Source organism: Bufo gargarizans, chromosome 3, assembly GCF_014858855.1.
Source record: "Bufo gargarizans isolate SCDJY-AF-19 chromosome 3, ASM1485885v1, whole genome shotgun sequence".
Classification (NCBI taxonomy): domain Eukaryota; kingdom Metazoa; phylum Chordata; class Amphibia; order Anura; family Bufonidae; genus Bufo; species Bufo gargarizans.
Window position 1 is genome coordinate 484,978,361 of NC_058082.1, and position 21,703 is coordinate 485,000,063.

The 21,703-nt window shown below is 42.3% G+C and overlaps 1 protein-coding gene across 1 annotated transcript in view; it reads left to right on the forward strand.

Moving 5' to 3' along the window:
• Nucleotides 1-218: 218 nt before the first annotated feature.
• Nucleotides 219-21,703, forward strand: part of LOC122931700 (myeloperoxidase-like) — a 52,328-nt gene continuing 30,843 nt past the window's right edge. Inside the window, exons 1-5 of the mRNA XM_044285770.1 lie at nt 219-337; nt 5,035-5,138; nt 5,276-5,372; nt 6,730-6,905; nt 17,539-17,659. Coding sequence (XP_044141705.1) covers nt 219-337; nt 5,035-5,138; nt 5,276-5,372; nt 6,730-6,905; nt 17,539-17,659 — 617 coding nt within the window. The remainder of the gene's footprint in view (nt 338-5,034; nt 5,139-5,275; nt 5,373-6,729; nt 6,906-17,538; nt 17,660-21,703) is intronic.

Sequence of the window (21,703 nt, forward strand, 5' to 3'; positions counted from 1 at the left end):
CAAAATCGCACTTGATTTTACAGTGAATTGTCACAATTTTGTGATGCAGGTTTCTGATCACTCCGTTTATGGGTGAAGCACATTGAAATCACGAGCTTCACTATACAAGCCACATGGTCCAAAACTGAATTGTAACTCACAGTAAAACCATATGCTGTGTGGCAGCAGGTTTTTATGTGCAGCACACCGGCCCACAGGGGAGGCTTGGGCTCAAGAGGATGGGAGTGGTAGTGGTGGTAATAAGGGTGGTTGTAGTCCTCAATGTGGCTAACCCTGTGTCACGCTTCAGTGTGGGAGGGAAACACCACACCGAGCACAAGAGCAAAAGGGGAGACAGGTAATCTGGCCTAAGAACTAGGGAAGGAAGATGGACACCTCCTAGTCAAAACCCTAACCAAAATCCTGACTGACTTCCAGTATGAACAGAGATAGGTGTGTTCATACGCAGGAATACCTAGAGTCCTATCTAGCCCTATAGGACCCTGGTACAAATAGCAGGGACGAGACTACCTGTTCCTCCAAAAGAAAGGATGAACAGGAGTCTCCCTCAGGCCTAATATAGACAATAGGGAAACGCAACACACAGAACTCAAACAAAATACAAAAGGGAAAACAAAGACTTAACTTCAAAGGGACTATGGAAGCACCAGGAACTCAGCCGAGATCCAACCACCAGCTTTCCACAGGTCCAACAGAAAATATAAAGCGCACAGCATTGTGGGAGAAGCAACTATAAATAAGGAAGGTTAAATGATCACATTAAAAACACCTGAGGCAAGGAGTGTGACTATTACCAGAAACAACACAGAGGCCTATTGATCCACAAGGTCAAAACCTGTCAGATCAAACCACATGTTGCCAGTCTCACCAATCTCCTCCCCACCTGTCGCGGGAACGTCCGCGACACCCTGCTTTAGCAATTCCCCAGGCTGAGAATGAAGTGTTTAAAGGGGCACACACTATCTTCCCTTCAAGGCACATCCTGGATTTGGGAGCTCCTGTCTGGTGGCTGGGATTCCATTTGTGTTAGGATGGGTTCACATCAACCTTATGGATTCCGTTTTTGTTTTCAGTTATACCATGGTTATAACGGAAAATAACGGAATCCATAAGACGGTAGTCAAAACGGAAACCTTTAAGGGGCATTCCTTTTTGATCCTTCATAATAGAAGTCTATGGGGATCATAATGGATCCGTCTGGTTCCCGTTATGCAAGACGGAAAACAAAGTCCTGTCGACAGGACTTTTTTTTTTCCCTTCTGCATAACGGGAACCAGACGGATCCATTATGATTCCCATAGACTTCTATTATGACAGAAAGCAAAACGGAATGCCTTTTAAAGGCCTCCCTTTTGCATTCCGTCATAATACAAGCCTATGGGCAGCATAACGGATCCGTCCTGGTTTCCGTTATGCAGCACTGGACTCCTGCATAATAACTTGTATTATGAAGGATGAAAACGGAATGCCTCTTAAAGGCTTCCGTTTTGACTTCCGTCTTATGGATTCCGTTATTTTCTATTATAACCATGTTATAACGCAAAACAAAAACGGAATCCATAATGGTGACGTGAACCCACCCTTAGATAAGCAGCAGGGTGAAAGGCAGGAGAACAAGGGCAGATATGGAATCTCCTTGACTTCTAATAAAAGGGAACCTGTCACCTTCAAACACCATTCCAAGGACAGCAGCGTGTTTCCGACGATCATTTTCTTCCTGAAGGCAGATGAAGCAAAAGCTCTGCCCGCGTGATTTTCTAGTCATGCTTGAAGTCACGGAGGCAGCGGCCTCCTTGCTTCAAGTCACGGTAACCACGCCCCCTTCCCTGCCCCTTCGCCGTGACTGACAGCGCTTATGCCGAGAGTTTGGCTGCCTTTGCCGAACAGCCAGCTGTCAGTCACAGCGAAGGGGCAGGGAAGAGGGCGTGGTTACCTTGACTTGAAGCATGACTAGAAAATCACGAGGGCAGGGGATAAAATTACGTTTTCAGAGCTTTTGCTTCATCTGCCTTCAGGAAGAAAATGATTGTTACAAACACGCTGCTGGCGGTTTGGGATGGTTTTTGGAGGTGACAGGTTCCCTTTAAAGTTACACATACCCAGGATGTGGGCCTAAAACAACAACCATACACATCTTCTCTCTGGCCTTCTTGGCAACAACTCACTAACCAGACAGTTGGGGCCAGCCCACCACCTGGAAACGGTCTCTAATGCCTGCCAGTTAACTATTCCCTTCCCATGGGTAGACTTTCAATATGTAAGTACATAATAGGCCACTATAACAATGTCTACTATTGAAAGTGCATAGTTAGCATACATAAGTAATCTCAGTAGTTTTGGACATTTTAGCCATGAACCACTGAGTCACTGTGCATTTTAAAGCACTGTAAAAAAAATCCTTTCTTTATCTATTCTTATTCTACTACTAAACGAGATAGACGAGGCGGCAAATCATAATAAGGTGGTTATTATGGGGGACTTCAACTACCCAGATATAGACTGGGAAACTGAAACTTGTATATCTCATAAGGGAAACAGGTTTTTGGCATAAAACCAAAGACAATACCTCCTCCCAACTGGTTCAGGACCCGACTAGATGGACGGCCATACTGGACTTAGTATTTACCAATAGGCCTGACAGAACAACAGACGTGCAGGTTGGGGGACACCTGGGAAATAGTGACCATAAAGTAATAACCATCCAATTATCATTCAAAAGAGCGTTTCTACAGGGAGGAACAAAAATGCCAAACTTCAAAAAAGCAAAATTTAGCCAACTAAGAGAGGCCATAGGCCTAACTAACTGGGACAAAGTCCTCAAAAATAAAAATACAGCCACAAAATGGGATATCTTTAAAAACATCCTAAAATCTCATTGTGAGAGGTACATACCGTATGGGAATAAAAGGTTAAGGAACAAAAAGAAACCAATGTTGATAAATAGAACTGTAAAGAAAGCAATAAATGACAAAAAGAAAGCATATAAATCACTAAAACAGGAGGGTAGCGAGGAAACACTGAAAAACTATAAGGAAAAAAATAGAACATGTAAAAAACAAATAAGAGCGGCCAAACTAGAGACTGAGAGAATAATTGCCAAAAAGAGTAAAACTAACCCTAAAATGTTCTTCAATTATATAAATGTTAAAAAGTATAAATCTGAAGGTGTCGGCCCTTTAAAGAGTAATGAGGGGGGAGTCGCAGAGAGCAAAGCTGTTAAATATTTTTTTTCTCCAATGTATTCACTGAGGAAAATAAACTGTCAGATGACATGCAGAATGTAAAAATAAATTCCCCATTAAAAGTGTCCTGTCTGACCCATGTAGAAGTACATCAGCGACTTAAAAAGATTAAAATAGACAAATCGCCAGGACCGGATGGCATACACCCCCGTATCCTAAGGGAATTAAGTAATGTCATAGCCAGACCCTTATTTCTGATATTTGCGGACTCTATACTGACAGGGAATGTCCCACAGGATTGGCGCATGGCAAATGTGGTGCCAATATTCAAAAAGGGTCCAAAAACAGAGCCTGGAAACTATAGGCCGGTAAGTTTAACATCTGTTGTGGGCAAACTGTTTGAAGGTTTTCTGAGAGATGCTATGCTAGAGCATCTTAACGGAAATAAGCAAATAACGCTATATCAGCATGGCTTCGTGAGGGATCGGTCATGCCAAACAAATTTCATCAGTTTCTATGAGGAGGTAAGTTCTAGACTTGACAGCGGCGAATCAATGGATGTCGTAAATCTGGACTTCTCCTCCAAAGCATTTGACACTGTACCACATAAAAGGTTAGTATATAAAATGAGAATGCTCTGACTGGGAGAAAACGTCTGTATGTGGGTAAGTAACTGGCTCAATGATAGAAAACAGAGGGTGGTTATTAACAGTACACACTCAGATTGGGTCACTGTCACTAGTGGGGTACCTCAGGGGTCAGTATTGGGCCCTATTCTCTTCAATATATTTATTAATGATCTTGTAGAGGGCTTGCATAGTAAAGTATCAATTTTCACAGATGACACTAAACTGTGTAAAGTAATTAACACTGAAGAGGACAGTATACGACTACAGAGGGATCTGGATAGATTGGAGGCTTGGGCAGATAAGTGGCAGATGAGGTTTAACACTGATAAATGTAAAGTTATGCACATGGGAAGGAATAATGCAAGTCACCCGTACATACTAAATGAAACACTCGGTAACACTGACATGGAAAAGGATCTAGGAATTTTAATAAACAGCAAACTAAGCTGCAAAAACCAGTGTCAGGCAGCTGCTGCCAAGGCCAATAAGATAATGGGTTGCATCAGAAGGGGCATAGATGCCTGTGATAAGAACATAGTCCTACCACTTTACAAATCATTAGTCAGACCACACATGGAGTACTGTGTACAGTTCTGGGCTCCTGTAAACAAGGCAGACATAGCAGAGCTGGAGAAGGTCCAGAGGAGGGCAACTAAAGTAATAACTGGAATGGGGCAACTACAGTACCCTGAAAGATTATCAAAATTAGGGTTATTCACTTTAGAAAAAAGACGACTGAAGGGAGATCTAATTAATATGTATAAATATATCAGGGGTCAGTACAGAGATCTATCCCATCATCTATTTATCCCCAGGACTGTGACTGTGACGAGGGGACATCCTCTGCGTCTGGAGGAAAGAAGGTTTGTACATGGACATAGAAGAAGATTCTTTACGGTAAGAGCAGTGAGACTGTGGAACTCTCTGCCTGAGGAGGTGGTGATGGTGAGTACAATAAAGGAATTCAAGAGGGGCCTGGATGTATTTCTGGAGCGTAATAATATTACAGGCTATAGCTACTAGAGAGGGGTCATTGATCCAGGGAGTTATTCTGATTGGAGTCAGGAAGGAATGTTTTATTCCCTAAAGTGGGGAAAATTGGCTTCTACCTCACTGTTTTTTTTTTTTGCCTTCCTCTGGATCAATTTGCAGGATAATAGGCCGAACTGGATGGACAAATGTCTTTTTTCGGCCTTATCTACTATGTTACTATGTTCTTGCAGATGGATACTTAATAGCTTTCCAATAGCTGATCAGTCATTGCACAAGCCAATAGCAATATGCTGTAAATTGCCAAGGACTTGTCATGCCAACTTGCCAGACAAAAGTAATAGTTGGATATGTACATCGGGTACATTGTACTTATTTGTTCAAATTTATATTAATGCATTTCCAAGTATTAGAAGGCATAAGGATATGGTTTTGTCATTGTATATAGTATTAAAAAATGTATCTTATTTTAAGATGGGGAAAAAATCCAACTTGATGACATTGTTATTCTGGAATCTGTTGAAGAAGCAAAGAAGTGGGTGGATTCGGCATATGCCCAGACTAGGAAAAAGTAAGATTACTGCAGACTGGATTGAAAAATGTACCACAAGACAACAATTGAATCAACAATTGCAATCAGATAAAGATGTTGTCTTGGTAACATTTCACAAACTTTGTTGAACTATTTTCTTCCCAATTCTTTTATTTGTTAATGGGAAACAAGAGCCCAAAATTAATTCATTACAATATGTGCTCACTTCTCTCCCTTCATTCTAGAGATTGGTGAGGGTCTAAGCACTCAAACCTCCACTGATCAAAACTTTTGATATTTCAGATTTTCTATGTATGACATTTCAAAGTTTTTTGTTTTTTTTTAAAGCTAGTGAATAAGATTCCCTAAATTAATCAAACCCATGACCACATCCATAAAATTAATTTGGTCCCTTATACTACACTGAAACACCCCCCCCCCCCCCCCCCCGCCCAAAAAAGGTGTCACTGCACAGGTCATCCAACGACAATGGCCAGAGTCAAGACCTTGTATGCTGGTAGTTGTTCCACTCATGGTGGTAGTTTGCCATCATAAGTGCATTGGAGAAGATATTGCCTTGTTTTTTTATTTCAGACAACTTGCTCAGGTTTGAATTGGCCCACCAGATGACCTGAGATTGTAAAAAGTAATAGATCCCAGGAGGTTCAACATAGGGCAAACAGTGAAGTGAATCACTCTCTGTTGGATTTTCACATTTTTGGGTTATTTCACATTAATAATCCTATTGATGGCATGGACATTATGTGAAATAATGAAAACATCATAATAAGGCCTCATGCACACGACCGTTGTTTGAGTCTACATCCGGGCCGCATTTTTTGCGGCTCGGATGCGACCCATTCACTTCAATGGGGCCGCAAAAGATGCAGACAGCACTCCATATGTTGTCCGCATCCATTGCTCCTTTCCATTGTGGGCAAGAATACGCATTTCTATAATGGGCAGCCCATTCTGTTCTGCAAATTGTGGAACGCACACGTGCAGCATCAGTGTTTTGCGAATTCGCAATTTGTGGACAGCAAAACAGGGCACTGTAGTGTGCATTTAGCCTAAGGTTGAGGGTGGTGGCGAGTCCACAATTACATTTCTCCAGTGGGCCTAAAACATTACAGCCCGATCCATCCATCCATCTATCTATCCATTTTCCCTGAACTTCTGGACTCACGAATCACTAATGTCATATTCCCACAGAGATCACAATGTTGATCAGTAGATCATCCTGGACAGGTTTATTCAGTCCAGAGTGTAGGCAAGTATTTGTGATGCCCTCATGTAAAGGTCCAGGAATTTGTCCTTTTTATACCTTTTTTCTAAATTGCCTTAGATAATTAGATTATTTTTGTTTAATATTGTTTTGATCTCGATATGTTTTCAGTTTAAAGGAACGATCTGAAAGGGAAGATGCAAAACTTTCAGATATTATGGCATTCTTCAAACAAGCAGAAGGAGCAACTAGAAATATCATCAGATCAGCAGATTACTTAGAAATCACTCATCAGGTCATAAATGAAAAGCTGAAAATCATCTACCCCAATTCCTTAAGTGTTTCAGGTATTAAAATGAACAGAGCTCTTATGTGCATTACAATATCATTGACCGTATTGCTGTGTTTGAGTTTAGTGACTGTAAATGCTGTTGAGAAGGCAATAAAGGGCTATTTTTGAAAATACTACCAAAAAAGTGGTGTTGTCTCAGTAACCATTCAGATCAGTGATTGCTTATTGAGCTGCAAAGAAAACATAACAGCTGGAATTCGACTGGCTGATATTATTCATGAAACGGCATAGTCCTTTTTCATTACAATTAGAGATGAGCGAATTTTTCAAAAATTCTACCGGTTCGCCAAGTTTTATGAAAAGATTTGGTTCGATCCGAATGTATTTGCAGCGAATCGCATAAAAAAATGGCTATTTACGGGCTGCTTAGAGCCTTGATAGTGGCGTAGAACACTGTGCCTTGCAGTAACACGCATAAGGAGTCTGCTGTGGTAGTGAAATAATACTGTGAGTCCGTATGACATGCAGATGACAGGCGTCACTCTTAGAATCAGTGCACACTTCACTTATTAGGGCAGTCACGGGGCCAAAACTGACCAAATAACTCAAGTAGGAACTCAGCCTTACAGGTCCATGTTAGCCTCAAGAACAACCTTGTCAGCTGATTCCACATAGATGTCTACAGAACCTGTTCTATTAAACGCATATACAAGTAGAGCCCCCCGACAGAGTGGAGAGGGTGTCAGCAGTAAGTTTGTGTTGATGTGACTGATTATTCTGCCCTTTCTCTGATCCGTCAGAACAATAACCCACAGAAAACGGATCCTGTCTGTAAAGCATACACCTTCACTCGATCAGCATTTGCTCAATAATCCATCAGTATTGCTAATGCCAAAAAAAAGGAGTGGATCTAAAACAGAGATGACACGTGAATGGAATATTTGCATGTCTTCTGCGTTTTGTACCCACTCCATACAGGCCGTACAACTGCTACACAGACAGGATCTGTTATGCGTCTCATTTTCCCTTCCTTCTGACAGATCAGAAGAACAGTCAAATAAATTGTGATGTCATCCAGGCCAAAAAGGCAAAATTGTGGCCCAGTCATAAAGTCGGGAGGGAGGGAACAGCATGAGGAGACCACAGAGTGGCCTAATGACAGAGTCTGGAGGTGGCATCAGCATCAGGAGGAGGCCACAGAGTGGCACAATGACAGTGTGGAGTTGTCAGCAGCATGAGTAGGCCACAGAGTGGCACAATGGCCGAGTCTGGAGGTGGCAGCAGCATGAGGAACCCACATAGTGGCACAACGACAGAGTCTGGAGTTCGCAACACTATCAGGCGGCTACAGAGTAGCACAATGACAGAATCTGAAGGTGGCAGCAGTATGAGGAGGCCATCGAGAGGCACAATGACCAAGTGTGAAGGTGGCAGCAGCATGAGGAAGCCACAGAGTGGCACAATGACCGAGTGTGGAGGTGGCAGCAGCATGAGGAAGCCACAGAGTGGCACAATGACAGTCTGGAGTTGGCGACAGCATCAGGAGGCTACATAGTGGCACAATGACAGAGTCTGGAGGTGGCAGCTGTATGAAGAGGCCACCGAGTGGCACAATGACAGATTCTGGAGGTGGCAGCAGTATGAGGAGGCCACCAATTGGCACAATGACAGAGTCTAAAGGGGGCAACAGCATCAAGAGGATACAGAGTGGCACAATGACAGAGTCCAGAGCATCAGGAGGATACCACAGAGTGGCAAGGTGACATAGTGTGCAGATGGCAGCAGCGGCATCAGGAGCACAGAGTGGCAAGGTGAGATATTGTGGAGATGGCAGCAGCAGCATCAGGATACCACAAATTGACCTGGTGACAGAGTGGGGTGGTGGGTTGCAATACCAGTACGCACTGACGAAGGTGGTTGAAAGAAGGAGCACTTGGCATCAGATGTGTGGCATCAGGCAGGTGGCAGCATCAGAGTAGTAGCTAAGGCAGGTAGCCATAAGAAACCGGTCTCTTTTGTCAAGGTTTGGGTGAGGCGGCATGGATCATCTAATCAGATGCATCAGGCATTGGTGGGTGGAAATCCTGGCTGATCCATGATTCATCTTGACAAGGGTCAGTCTCTCCACATGGACAGGCGAGTTCTTCTTGGGGTAACTACCTGTATGGCCCCCGCCGCACTAAACACCCGCTCTGATGCCACATTACTGGATGGGCAGGACAGCTTTTCCAGGGCAAACTCTGCCAGTTGCGGCCACAAATCCAGTTTGGCTGCCCAGTAGTCCAGCGGATCTTCAATGACGGCTGACAGGATGCTGTCCAAGTATGCCACCACCTGCTGGTTCAGGTCCTGCTCCAGGTCTACCTGCTGCTGCTGGTGAGTAATCTCTTCACTATGCGGGTGAAGAAAGCTGCTCATCAGCGACTGTAGACTCAGGCTGCTGCTGCTGATGAAGGTGGTACTGCTTTTGCAACCCCACCCCTCCCCAGCCATGGCAGTGGAACGTGAGCGCAGAGGGCCCTCCCGGTCAGACCTGCGAGAGGATAGACGATGGCGCAGATAGGCAGTGGCCAACTGACTACATAGGATGTCTCTGTAGTAATTAAGTTTGTCCTCCCTCTCAGTGGGTGTAAAAAAGGCCCCCATTTTGGACCGGTAGCGAGGGTCCAACAAGGTGGAGAGCCAGAAGTCATCCCGCTGCCAAATGATGACAATTCTGCCGTCACTACACAAGCAAGTGATGCTGTGAAATTATTCCTCCCTATCCTTTCCCTGTAATTTCAATAATGTTTCCCTGCACTTGTAAATCACTTTTTTTTTTAACAATTAGGTCTTACCTATCACTCTCCCGAGTGCATGCACACGTCTTTCCCTGCACTCATAACGGTGGAAAATTTCTGAATCCAAGATGGCTGTGGGTATTTTTAGGGCTGTGACATCACAGGGCTGGGAGGCTGCTGATTAGCTGCATGCATGGCAATATCAGTCATCCCGCCTTCCCAGATTTCCTTGCCCCATGTCCTCACACTTGTAGCCGCCATTTTAGGAAAAATTGAGATTCATTAACACGAATGAGGAAATTCGCATTCATTGCGAATCAAATTTTTCCTGAAATTCGGATCGAATTCCACTTCGTCAGCTTCGATTCGCTCATCTCTAATTACAATATTTAAAGCCATTAAAGGAAGCAGCAATTAGTCATTTTTAATAATTAGTAAGTAGCAGTAGGATAACCTTTCATAAGTAAAGCTGCACATTTTATAGCCAACATGGAATGATTAAAAGATCTCTGTTTGCTGACGTGCCGTAGGAACTCTGGTTGGTGCACAATGGATACACATGGTACTCGTCAATGATCAGATCTGCATCTTGCAATAAGCCAAGCACTTGTGTGACCATCACATGACAAGGACCTGCTTATACACTGGAAGTGGTCAATGAAGCCTCCCTTTAACCACCTCAGCCCCCCTAGCTTAAACACCCTTAATGACCAGACCACTTTTTACAATTATGCACTACACTACTTTCACCGTTTATTGCTTGGTCATGCAACTTACCACCCAAATTAATTTTGCCTCCTTTTCTTCTCACTAATAGAGCTTTGATTTGGTGGCATTTCATTGCTGCTGACATTTTAACTTTTTTTGTTATTAATCGAAATTTACCGATTTTTTTTTTAAAAAAATGTCATTTTTCACTTTCAGTTGTAATTTTTTTTTAAAAAAATACATTTCTTTATAAATTTTTCTCTAAATTTATTGTTCTACATGTCTTTGATAAAAAAAAATGTTTGGGTAAAAAAAAAAAAATGGTTTGGGTAAAAGTTATAGCGTTTACAAACTATGGTACAAAAATGTGAATTTCCGCTTTTTGAAGCAGCTCTGACTTTCTGAGCACCTGTCATGTTTCCTGAGGTTCTATAATGCCCAGACAGTAGAAAAACCCCACAAATGACCCCATTTCGGAAAGTAGACACCCTAAGGTATTCGCTGATGGGCATAGTGAGTTCATAGAACTTTTTATTTTTTGTCACAAGTTAGTGGAAAATTATGATTTCTTTTCCTTACACAGTCTCATATTCCACTAACTTGTGACAAAAGATAAAAACTTCCATGAACTCACTATGCCCATCACGAAATACCTTGGGGTGTCTTCTTTCCAAAATGGGGTCACTTGTGGGGTAGTTATATTGCCCCAGCATTTTAGGGGCCCTAATGCGTGAGAAGTAGTTTGAAATCAAAATGTGTAAAAAATGCCCTGTGAAATCCTAAAGGTGCTCTTTGGAATGTGGGCCCCTTTGCCCACCTAGGCTGCAGAAAAGTGTCACACATGTGGTATCGCCGTACTCAGAAGAAGTCGGGAAATGTGTTTTGGTGTGTCTTTTTACACATGCCCATGCTGGGTGAGAGAAATATCTCTGTAAAATGACAACTTTGTATAAAAAAATTGGTAAAGTTGTCTTTTAGAGAGAGATTTCTCTCACCAAGCATGGGTATATGTAAAAAGACACCCCAAAACACATTGCCCAACTTCTCCTGAGTACGGTGATACCACATGTGTGACACTTTTTTGCAGCCTAGGTGGGCAAAGGGGCCCAAATACCTTTTAGGAGGGCATTTTTAGACATTTGGATCCCAGACTTCTTCTCACTTCTTTAGGGCGCCTAAAATGCCAGGGCAGTATAAATACCCCACATGTGACCCCATTTTGGAAAGAAGACACCTCAAGGTATTCAATGAGGGGCATGGCGAGTTCATAGAAGATTTTTTCTTTTTTGGTACAAGTTAGCGGAAATTGATTTTTTAGTTTTGTCTCCCTTTCCGCTAACTTGGGACAAAAAGTTCAATCTTTCATGGACTCAATATGCCCCTCAGCGAATACCTTGGGGTGTCTTATTTCCGAAATGGGGTCACATGTGGGGTATTTATACTGCCCTGGCATTTTAGGGGCCCTAAAGCGTGAGAAGAAGTCTGGAATATAAATGTCTAGAAAATTTTACGCATTTGGATTCCGTGAGGGGTATGGTGAGTTCATGTGAGATTTAATTTTTTGTCACAAGTTAGTGGAATATGAGACTTTGTAAGAAAAAACTAAAAAATTAAAATAATCAATTTCCGCTAACTTGTGCCCAAAAAATGTCTAAATGGAGCCTTACAGGGGGGTGATCAATGACAGGGGGGTGATCAGGGAGTCTATATGGGGTGATCAGCCCCCTGTCATTGATCACCCCCCTGTAAGGCTCCATTCAGACGTCCATATGTGTTTTGCGGACCCGATCCATGGATCCGTGGATCCGTAAAACACATACAGACTTCTGAATGGAGCCATACAGGGGGGTGATCAATGACAGGGGGGTGATCAATGACAGGGGGGTGATCAGGGAGTATATATGGGGTGATCACCCCCCTGTCATTGATCACCACCCTGTAAGGCTCCATTCAGACGTCCGTATGTGTTTTGCGGATCCGCAAAACACGGACACCGCGGATCCGCAAAACACTTACGGACATCTGAATGGAGCATTCCAGGGGGGTAATCAATGACAGGGGGGTGATCAATGACAGGGGGGTAATCAGGGAGTCTATATGGGGTGATCAGGGGGTTAATAAGGGGTTAATTAGTGACAGGGGGGTGTAGTGTAGTGGTGTTTGGTGCTACTTTACCGAGCTGCCTGTGTCCTCTGGTGGTCGATCCAAGTAAAAGGGACCACCAGGTAGCAGGTATATTAGACGCTGTCATCAAAATCAAAACAGCGTCTAATATACCTTTTAGGGGTTAAAAAAAAAATCACATCTACAGCCTGCCAGCGAACGATCGCCGCTGGCAGGCTGTAGATCCATTCGCTTACCGGCCGATCCTGTGAACGCGCGCTCCTGTGTGTGCGCTGTCACAGGAAATCTCGCGTCTCGCGAGATGACGCGTCGGCGCGTCCAGGAGGAATTACAGAGCCGCCGCTAAGACGCATCCCTGCATGCGGCGGTCTTGTAGTGGTTAAAACGACTGCAAGCAGGGATCTTGATACGGATAGGATATTGGAAAACTGCAAAACCTAATCACAGGAAGAATACTATGTATTTACTGAAGCCAATATCACATTAAAGTGTATCTCTAATTATAAACAACGCATAAAACTTCGGTCCAATACTGTACGGAGTGAGCGCTCCATACAGTATTAGAAGGTATTGGCTCAGATGAGCCGAAGTTATTACTTCGCGAAGTCTCGCGTGACTTCGTGTATTAACTTCATAGATTTATTTTTACTGTAAAAAAAAACATTTCCCGAACTCGGGTTTGGTTCCAAGGTACCACTTCTGAGCCAATACATTCTAATACTGTACAGTATTGGACCGAAGTTTTATGTGAATCGCTCATCCCTAGTTGCAATATTTCTTATTGCAGAAAAAATGCCTCTTTCTCCCCTTATCAGATGCCTTCCCTCCCCCTGCACTGATCAGTTACTCTCATGAGAGGAGATGGATTTTCAGCTTCGCTTAAAATATTTTAACACCACATTCTTACATCTTCCGATCGCGTAATAACTTCTTAGATTCATTTTTACTGTAAAAAAAACATTTCCCAAACTCTGGTTCAGTTCCAAGGTACCACTTTTAGGCCAATACATTCTAATACTGTACGGACCGCTCGCTCCGTACAGTATTGGACCAAAGTTTTATGCAAATCGACTTCGGATGTTTCATCTGAAGTCAATTCGCTCATCCCTAGTTGCAATATTTCTTATTGCAGAAAAAATGCCTCTTTCTCCCCTTATCAGACTCTTTTATACTATCATAATTGATGGGCTTGGTATATGTGTTTTACTAAGCCTCTGCTGTCAATGCCGAGCATTATGTCCACAATGTCTTTGACAGCACTACAAACCTATATCTACATATTGATTTGTAGAGGTGAAAATGTTTGTAATACAGCAAAGTGATGGAATACGCTATGAATTTTTTTTCTTCTCATAGAATCTGTATGAATGTGTGAGGCTTAGTGCGACCACAAACTCAGGTTTGCTGATGCAGTTTTGGAAGCTAAAATCAGGAGTGAATTAAAAAAGAAAGGTTTTGTCTGTCCTTTATACTTTCTCTACTTTTATGATCAACTCCTGATTTTGGTTTCCACAGCTGCACCAGGAAACCTGCGTATGTGCCCATACCAGATGCTACTAGCGATTGTCTGGAAGGGAAGCGCTCCCTCCTTGCAATGGGTAGATAGTTGGAAGAGGACACCACTGCTATTACATACAGCGATACATAGAATACACAACATAGATTGCATAAAAATAAAAAATTATAATCTTGAACCAGGAGTAGGAAGTTAAAGAGGCGGTGGACATGGCGGTGTAGTGTGAAGAGGCAGAGAAGGCGGAAGAGGAAGCCAACACTGTTTTTATGGTATTTATTTATTTTTATTTGTCTGTTAACCCCTTCTACCCCAGGCCAGTTTTCACCTTCCTGCCCAGGCTATTTTTTTTACAAATCTCACATGTCACTTTATGTGGTAATAACTTTGGAACGCTTTTACTTATCCAAAACAGATTGTTTTCTCGTGACACATTATATTTCATGACAGTGGTAGATTTGAGTCAATATATATTTCACCTTTATTTATGAAAAAAAAATTTTTTGACTTTCAAGAAGATTTCCCAAACCATTTTTTTTAAGCACCAATTCAGTTATAAAGATTTTGAAGAGCTTACGTAATGGAACTCACCCATAAATAACGTCATTTTAGAAAATACAACCCTCAAATTATTCAAAACTGTTGTTACAAACTGTGTTAACCCTTTAGGTGTTCCACAAGAACTAAAGGAGAATGGAAGTGAAATTTCAAATTTCATTTTTTTTTTTTTTGCTGATTCTTCATGTTGATCAATTTTTTTCTTGCCACACAGCAAGGGTTAACAGCAAAATAAACCTCAATATGCATTACTCCGCTTCTGCAGGTTACAGAAATACCCCATATGTGGTGGTGAACTGCTGTAGGGGCACATGGCAGTGGTCAGAAGGGAAGGAGCGCCATGTGGTTTTTGGAGGCAGATTTTGCTTGAATGGTTTTCTGGCAACATTTTGTATTTGAAGAGACCCTGACGTACCCTACAGTGGAAACCTTCAAAAAGTGACCCAATTTTGGAAACGACACCACTCAAAGAATATATTAAGGGGTGCACTGAGCACTTTGACCTCAAAAGTGTTTTACGAAATTTAGAAACACTTGGTTGTGAAAATGAACAGTTTAATTTCTTCCAACAAAATGTTGCATTAGCCCCAAATGTTTCATTTTCACAAGGGGTAACAGGAGAAAAAGCATCCTATAATTTGTTACCCATTTTCTCCTGAATATGGCAATACTCCATATGTGGTGGCAAACTGCTGTAGGGGCACATGGCAGGATTTGGTTTATTTTTTGAGCGATTGTCATGTGGGGGTTCATTTTTTGCAGGATGTGGTGATCTCATTGGTACCATTTTGGGTTACATATGACTTTTTAAATCACTCAATATTACGCATTTTGTAAGGTGAAGTGATAAAAACTGGCACAGTGAATCATACGGACTCAGCGATATCTAATATGTCTATTTTTATTTTCGTTAAGTTTTACACAGTAAAGGCATTTTTGACAAGAAAAATATCTTGTTTTTGTGTTGCCATTTTCTGAGACAGATTTCTTTTATTTTTAGAGCGATTGTCTTAGGTAGAGTCTGTTTTGGCACAGTTTTTATTTTTATTTTTTAACAGCATTCACCTGAGGGGGCATATCATGTGATACTTTTAAAGAACAAGTTGTTATGGACGCAGCAATACCTAATCTGTCTATTTTTTTAATTTTTTTTGTGTTAAGTTTTACATGGCAAAAGCATTTTTGAAAAGAATAAAATCTTGTTTTTGTGTTGCCTTTTTCTGAGGGCAATATTTTTTTTTATTTTTTTTTGAGCAATTGTCTCAGGTAGAGTCTCTTTTTTTTGTGGAATGAGATGACGATTTGATTGGTACCATTTTGGGGTACAGTACATACAACTTTTTGATCACTTGATATTACCCTTTTTTGTGAGGGAAGATGACCAAAAAATTGCACTGTTTTTGTTTACAGCGTTCACCTGATGCAATCCATTTGTCTAGCTCCTGTGTGAGTCTGCAACTCACTGAGAGTATCATGGCGCCTGATCTTCCCTCACAAAACTACAATCCCTAGCTTTCTTGCTGTGAGTGTAGATGTATATTGATTGGCTGCCTGATATACAGTCCGGTCACGCCCCCTCTACTCAGTAATCATAAGCACACTAACTAATAGCAACACACTGAGCATGCTCGACCTAACAAAGGCTCAGAACTACAGGTCGATGCCATGGTAATTTATGAGGAAACACAGTGGGTACTACTTTTATAACTACTAAATGATAAATATGTGAAATTTACATTATATTAGGTAATTATTGATGATGAATTAGTCTAAAACATGTTATATTTATGGTAACCGGAATACCCCTTTAAATGGGACAGACCCATCAGTCAGTACGTGCAGATGTGTGCACAGTACTCTTCCACCATGTTGCGGAAATGTTGCCTCCTGCTAAGATGTTCTGCTAAGAGTTCTGACCTCACCATTAGTAGAGCGGTATTCGAGGCTACAAGATGACGCAGAACGTCCTGTCGTCTGCATGCACCAGAGGAAGGTGTTTCATTTGGGCTCATAGCTGGCACAAAACAACAACGTCCTCTCCCTGCATCAGGAGCTCCACCTTCAGTCAACCACAAAATAGTAATAATATTGCTTTATGTCACTGACACAATTAACAGAATGATTAACTCTCCTATTACAGTAAGGTGTATGCAAAGGTAGTGTTTTGAACCCCAAAAGGTGGTTTTATGTCACAGACGCAAATTAAATTTATTAAGTTTCGAACCCCCAAAAATGGCTTTATGTGACCGACACAATAAACAGACTAATTAACTCTCCTATTACAGTAAGACGGACGCAAAGGCTGTGTTTGGAACCCAAAAATTGTTTTATGTTACTGACACAATTAACAGACTGATTAACTATTCTATTACAGTAAGATATATGCAAAGCCGGTCTTTTGAACCCCCAAAAATGGCTATAGGTCACACACAGAATTAACAGCCCGAGTAAGTATTGTATTTATTTTTCACTGGCGCAAAGGAGGTGTATTGCACCGATCAAAAATGCCTACAGGTCACCCACAGACTTAACAGACAGCCTAACACTGTCCCTCACTGCAGCAGCGTCCTGTCCCTACACTAGTTAGAGCAGAATGGCAACGCAACACGTGATCCGGGATTATGCATGTAGGGTCACGTGCTGCGCCGTCCAATCACAGCCATGCCAATACTAGGCATGACTGTGATGGCTTCAAAGTGCTCACAACTTAAAAGCTTGTTTATTGGCTGCTCTGCAGCCTTTCAACAGGCTTTATTTAAAATCTGAACACTGAACAAGAAAATGGACTTCCACGCCAATGTCTGTGTTCAGGCACCCGGACACCGCAATGTGCGGTACGGTCTGGGTTTGCTTATCCCTAGTGTGCAGCATTCTTCACTCACATCCTCTCTATAGGTGACCCTTACTGGAAAGCACAGAAAATACTATGTTCCTGCAATGTACATTTGGATGCTAGTAATACAATACATTATCATGCTGTTATTAATGTGCACGTTTCTTGGTAGATGTTTTAACAGAGGAACAAAATGAAATGATTTCTCAGCTAACTGGATGCGCCAATCAGTTCTTACCAAAAGTGTGTGACCCTTCTCCGTACCGCAGCATCACTGGAGAGTGTAATAATAGGTAAGGAAAATCTCAGCAGAGGAGTAATGACCTGCCTTATATGAACAAGCTGAAAACATCGGTCATAGTATTAAATAATCTAAGAATAAGAATATACTGTATGTACTGTGTGTGTGTGTGTGTATATATATATCTATATACAGTACAGACCAAAAGTTTGGACACACCTTCTCATTCAAAGAGTTTTCTTTATTTTCATGACTATGAAAATTGTAGATTCACACTGAAGGCATCAAAACTATGAATTAACACATGTGGAATTATATACATAACAAAAAAGCGTGAAACAACTGAAAATATGTCATATTCTAGGTTCTTTAAAGTAGTCCCCTTTTGCTTTGATTACTGCTTTGCACACTCTTGGCATTCTCTTGATGAGCTTCAAGAGGCAGTCACCTGAAATGGTCTTCCAACAGTCTTGAAGGAGTTTCCAGAGATGCTTAGCACTCGTTGGCCCTTTTGCCTTCACTCTGAGGTCCAGCTCACCCCAAACCATCTCGATTGGGTTCAGGTCCGGGGACTGTGGAGGCCAGGTCATCTGGCGCAGCACCCGATCACTCTCCTTCATGGTCAAATAGCCCTTACACAGCCTGGAGGTGTGTTTGGGGTCATTGTCCTGTTGAAAAATAAATGATGGTTCAACTAAACGCAAACTGGATGGAATAGCATGCCGCTGCAAGATGCTGTGGTAGCCATGCTGGTTCAGTATGCCTTCAATTTTGAATAAATCCCCAACAGTGTCACCAGCAAAGCACCCCCACACCATCACACCTCCTCCTCCATGCTTCACGGTGGGAACAAGGCATGTAGAGTCCATCCGTTCACCTTTTCTGTGTCGCACAAAGAGACGGTGGTTGGAACCAAAGATTTCAAATTTGGACTCATCAGACCAAAGCACAGATTTCCACTGGTCTAATGTCCATTCCTTGCGTTCTTTAGCCTAAACAAGTCTCTTCTGCTTGTTGCCTGTCCTTAGCAGTGGTTTCCTAGCAGATATTCTACCATGAAGGCCTGATTCACACAGTCTCCTCTTAACAGTTGTTCTAGAGATGTGTCTGCTGCTAGAACTCTGTGTGGCATTGACCTGGTCTCTAATCTGAGCTGCTGTTAACCTGCGATTTCTGAGGCTGGTGACTCGGATGAACTTATCCTCCGCAGCAGCGGTGACTCTTGGTCTTCCTTTCCTGGGGCGGTCCACATGTGAGCCAGTTTCTTTGTAGCGCTTGATGGTTTTTGTGACTGCACTTGGGGACACTTTCAAAGTTTTCCCAATTTTTCGGACTGACTGACCTTCATTTCTTAAAGTAATGATGGCCACTCGTTTTTCTTTACTTAGCTGCTTTTTTCTTGCCATAATACAAATTCTAACAGTCTATTCAGTAGGACTATCAGCTGTGTATCCACCTGACTTCTCCACAACGCAACTGATGGTCCCAACCCCATTTATAAGGCAAGAAATCCCACTTATTAAACCTGACAGGGCACACCTGTGAAGTGAAAACCATTTCAGGTGACTACCTCTTGAAGCTCATCAAGAGAATGCCAAGAGTGTGCAAAGCAGTAATCAAAGCAAAAGGTGGCTACTTTGAAGAACCTAGAATATGACATATTTTCAGTTGTTTCACACTTTTTGTTATGTATATAATTCCACATGTGTTAATTCATAGTTTTGATGCCTTCAGTGTGAATCTACAATTTTCATAGTCATGAAAATAAAGAAAACTCTTTGAATGAGAAGGTGTGTCCAAACTTTTGGTCTGTACTGTATATATATTTCGTAACTACTACTTTTATAACTACAGTACAGACCAAAAGTTTGGACACACCTTCTCATTCAGAAAGTTTTCTTTATTTTCACGCCAAAATAACACATGCCTGAATGCTCCAGACCAGCAACTTGCCAATACAGAGGTGGTCACATCTATCAGATACTGTGTCATAGCAGAAAAAGAGAGAAGCTTAAAGTACCAAACTAGTAGTTAGAAAAATACAAAATGTTTTTATTATGGAATACATGATAAAAAAGTACACATATGATACATGCCACAGACAGAGTAAGGGAACAGGGAGGAAAAAAGAAAAAACGCCACCCTGGAAAAGCACACTGGTCACAAGAGAGTATATAAAAAAAATTGTTATGATATTATGAACATGAGGAACATACAACAGTGTGTGGTGCAGTGACCACCTCATGAACACAGTAAAAAGAAAAATGGGTGAATGGGTATAAAGGGGTGAGTGAAGATCAAAGAATCTCAACCGACATGGCTATAATGCACAGAGTACAAAAAGCATTGACAATGCAAATATGTCAATGAACAGATGATGGAGTGATTTGGGGTAGCGCCACCCTGGTTCCTGTTCACATCTGGTCCTTTCCTGGTGAGTCTTAGATCACAGTCTCCCCGCCATGGTTTTATGCTGCCGATGTTGAGACACCTCACTTGGCTTTCCATCATCTTTTCATTGACATATTTGCATTGTCAATGTTTTTTGTACTCTGTGCATTATAGCCATGTCGGTTGAGATTCTCTGATCTTCACTCACCCCTTTATACCCATTCACCCATTTTTCTTTATACTGTGTTCATGAGGTGGTCACTGCACCACACACTGTTGTATGTTCCTCATGTTCATAATATCATAACAATTTTTTTTATATACTCTCTTGTGACCAGTGTGCTTTTCCAGGGTGGCGCTTTTTCTTTTTTCCTCCCTGTTCCCTTACTCTGTCTGTGGCATGTATCATATGTGTACTTTTTTATCATGTATTCCATAATAAAAACATTTTGTATTTTTCTAACTACTAGTTTGGTACTTTAAGCTTCTCCTCTCTTTTTCTGCTATTACACTCGGAGCTTGTACCGAGTTACCCTCTGTCGGGTACCCCCTAGTATCTATATGATATACATGTAGGCACTGTCCTTGTATTCACGTCGGGGTTACCTGGGGTCATTCTTCTTTGTTCAGATACTGTGTCAGTTGTGACCACTGTGTCTGAAAGGGCATTCCCTGGGAGTGCGGCACTACTGATGCCCGAATGGCTTCCGTGCACTGAGATTTGGGAAGCCATTGTCACAACCAGACAGCTGAGAAGCTCTGACAGAGGCCTTTCAGAACCTCCTCCTTGAGTTTCTGTGTTGTGGTATTCAGCTCCTCCTCTCGTTAGCCTCTCTCAGCTGTCATGTGTTGGACTAATTGCTTCCCTTTAAATTCTTCCCCAGAAGGCTTTTCTGGGCGGCTTATACTACTTCCTGGAGTGTGTGTGCACGCTGACTCTGTCCTCCTGTTTGCTTCAAAGCTAAGTGTTGTACCTTTATCTGTTATTTTCTGTTTGCTGGATCCCAGGTGACCCTGACTCCCTCCGTATCTTGTGTAGGGAGCCGGTGGTCGTGTCCCCTCACTATTGTAGGGTGCTCAAGGCTTTATAGTCAAGGTTCGTGGATATGCAAACCTCCACCATTCGGATCTTTGCATAGGCTGAGCAGCAAGGGAAAGTGCCAGGTCTTCTGCAGGGGTCTCCCTTGGTTCCTTAGTTTTTGGATCCAGCGAGTCGTTTATACATGTTGCTTTGCCTTGTTTCCTGTACACCGTCCGTGACATTATAAGCCGCCATAACCGTCTCAAGCATGGATCCGGTTTCACTTTTGGCTGAACGCTTCCAGGGTCTTTCATTGGAGGTAGCTGATCTCCGTAAGACTTTTTCTCAGTTTCAAGTGACCGGTTCAGCTTGCGTTCATGGAGTTTGTTCTGAGCCTAAGATCTCGCTCCCGGATACGTTCTCCGGGGGTAGTGAGAATTTTGTGCGTTTTAGAGAGGCTTGCAAACTCCATTTTCGCCTTCTTCCCCACTCCTCTGGTGATGAGGAACGGAGGGTGGGGATCATTATATCGCTGCTCAGAGGTAACACTCAGTCCTGGGCCTTTTCGCTGCCGGAGGGGGCACGGCCTCTCCGTTCAGTGGATGAATTCTTTTTAGCCCTGGGTCAGATATATGATGATCCGGATCGTATTGCTCTGGCTGAGTCTAAACTACGTCTATTATG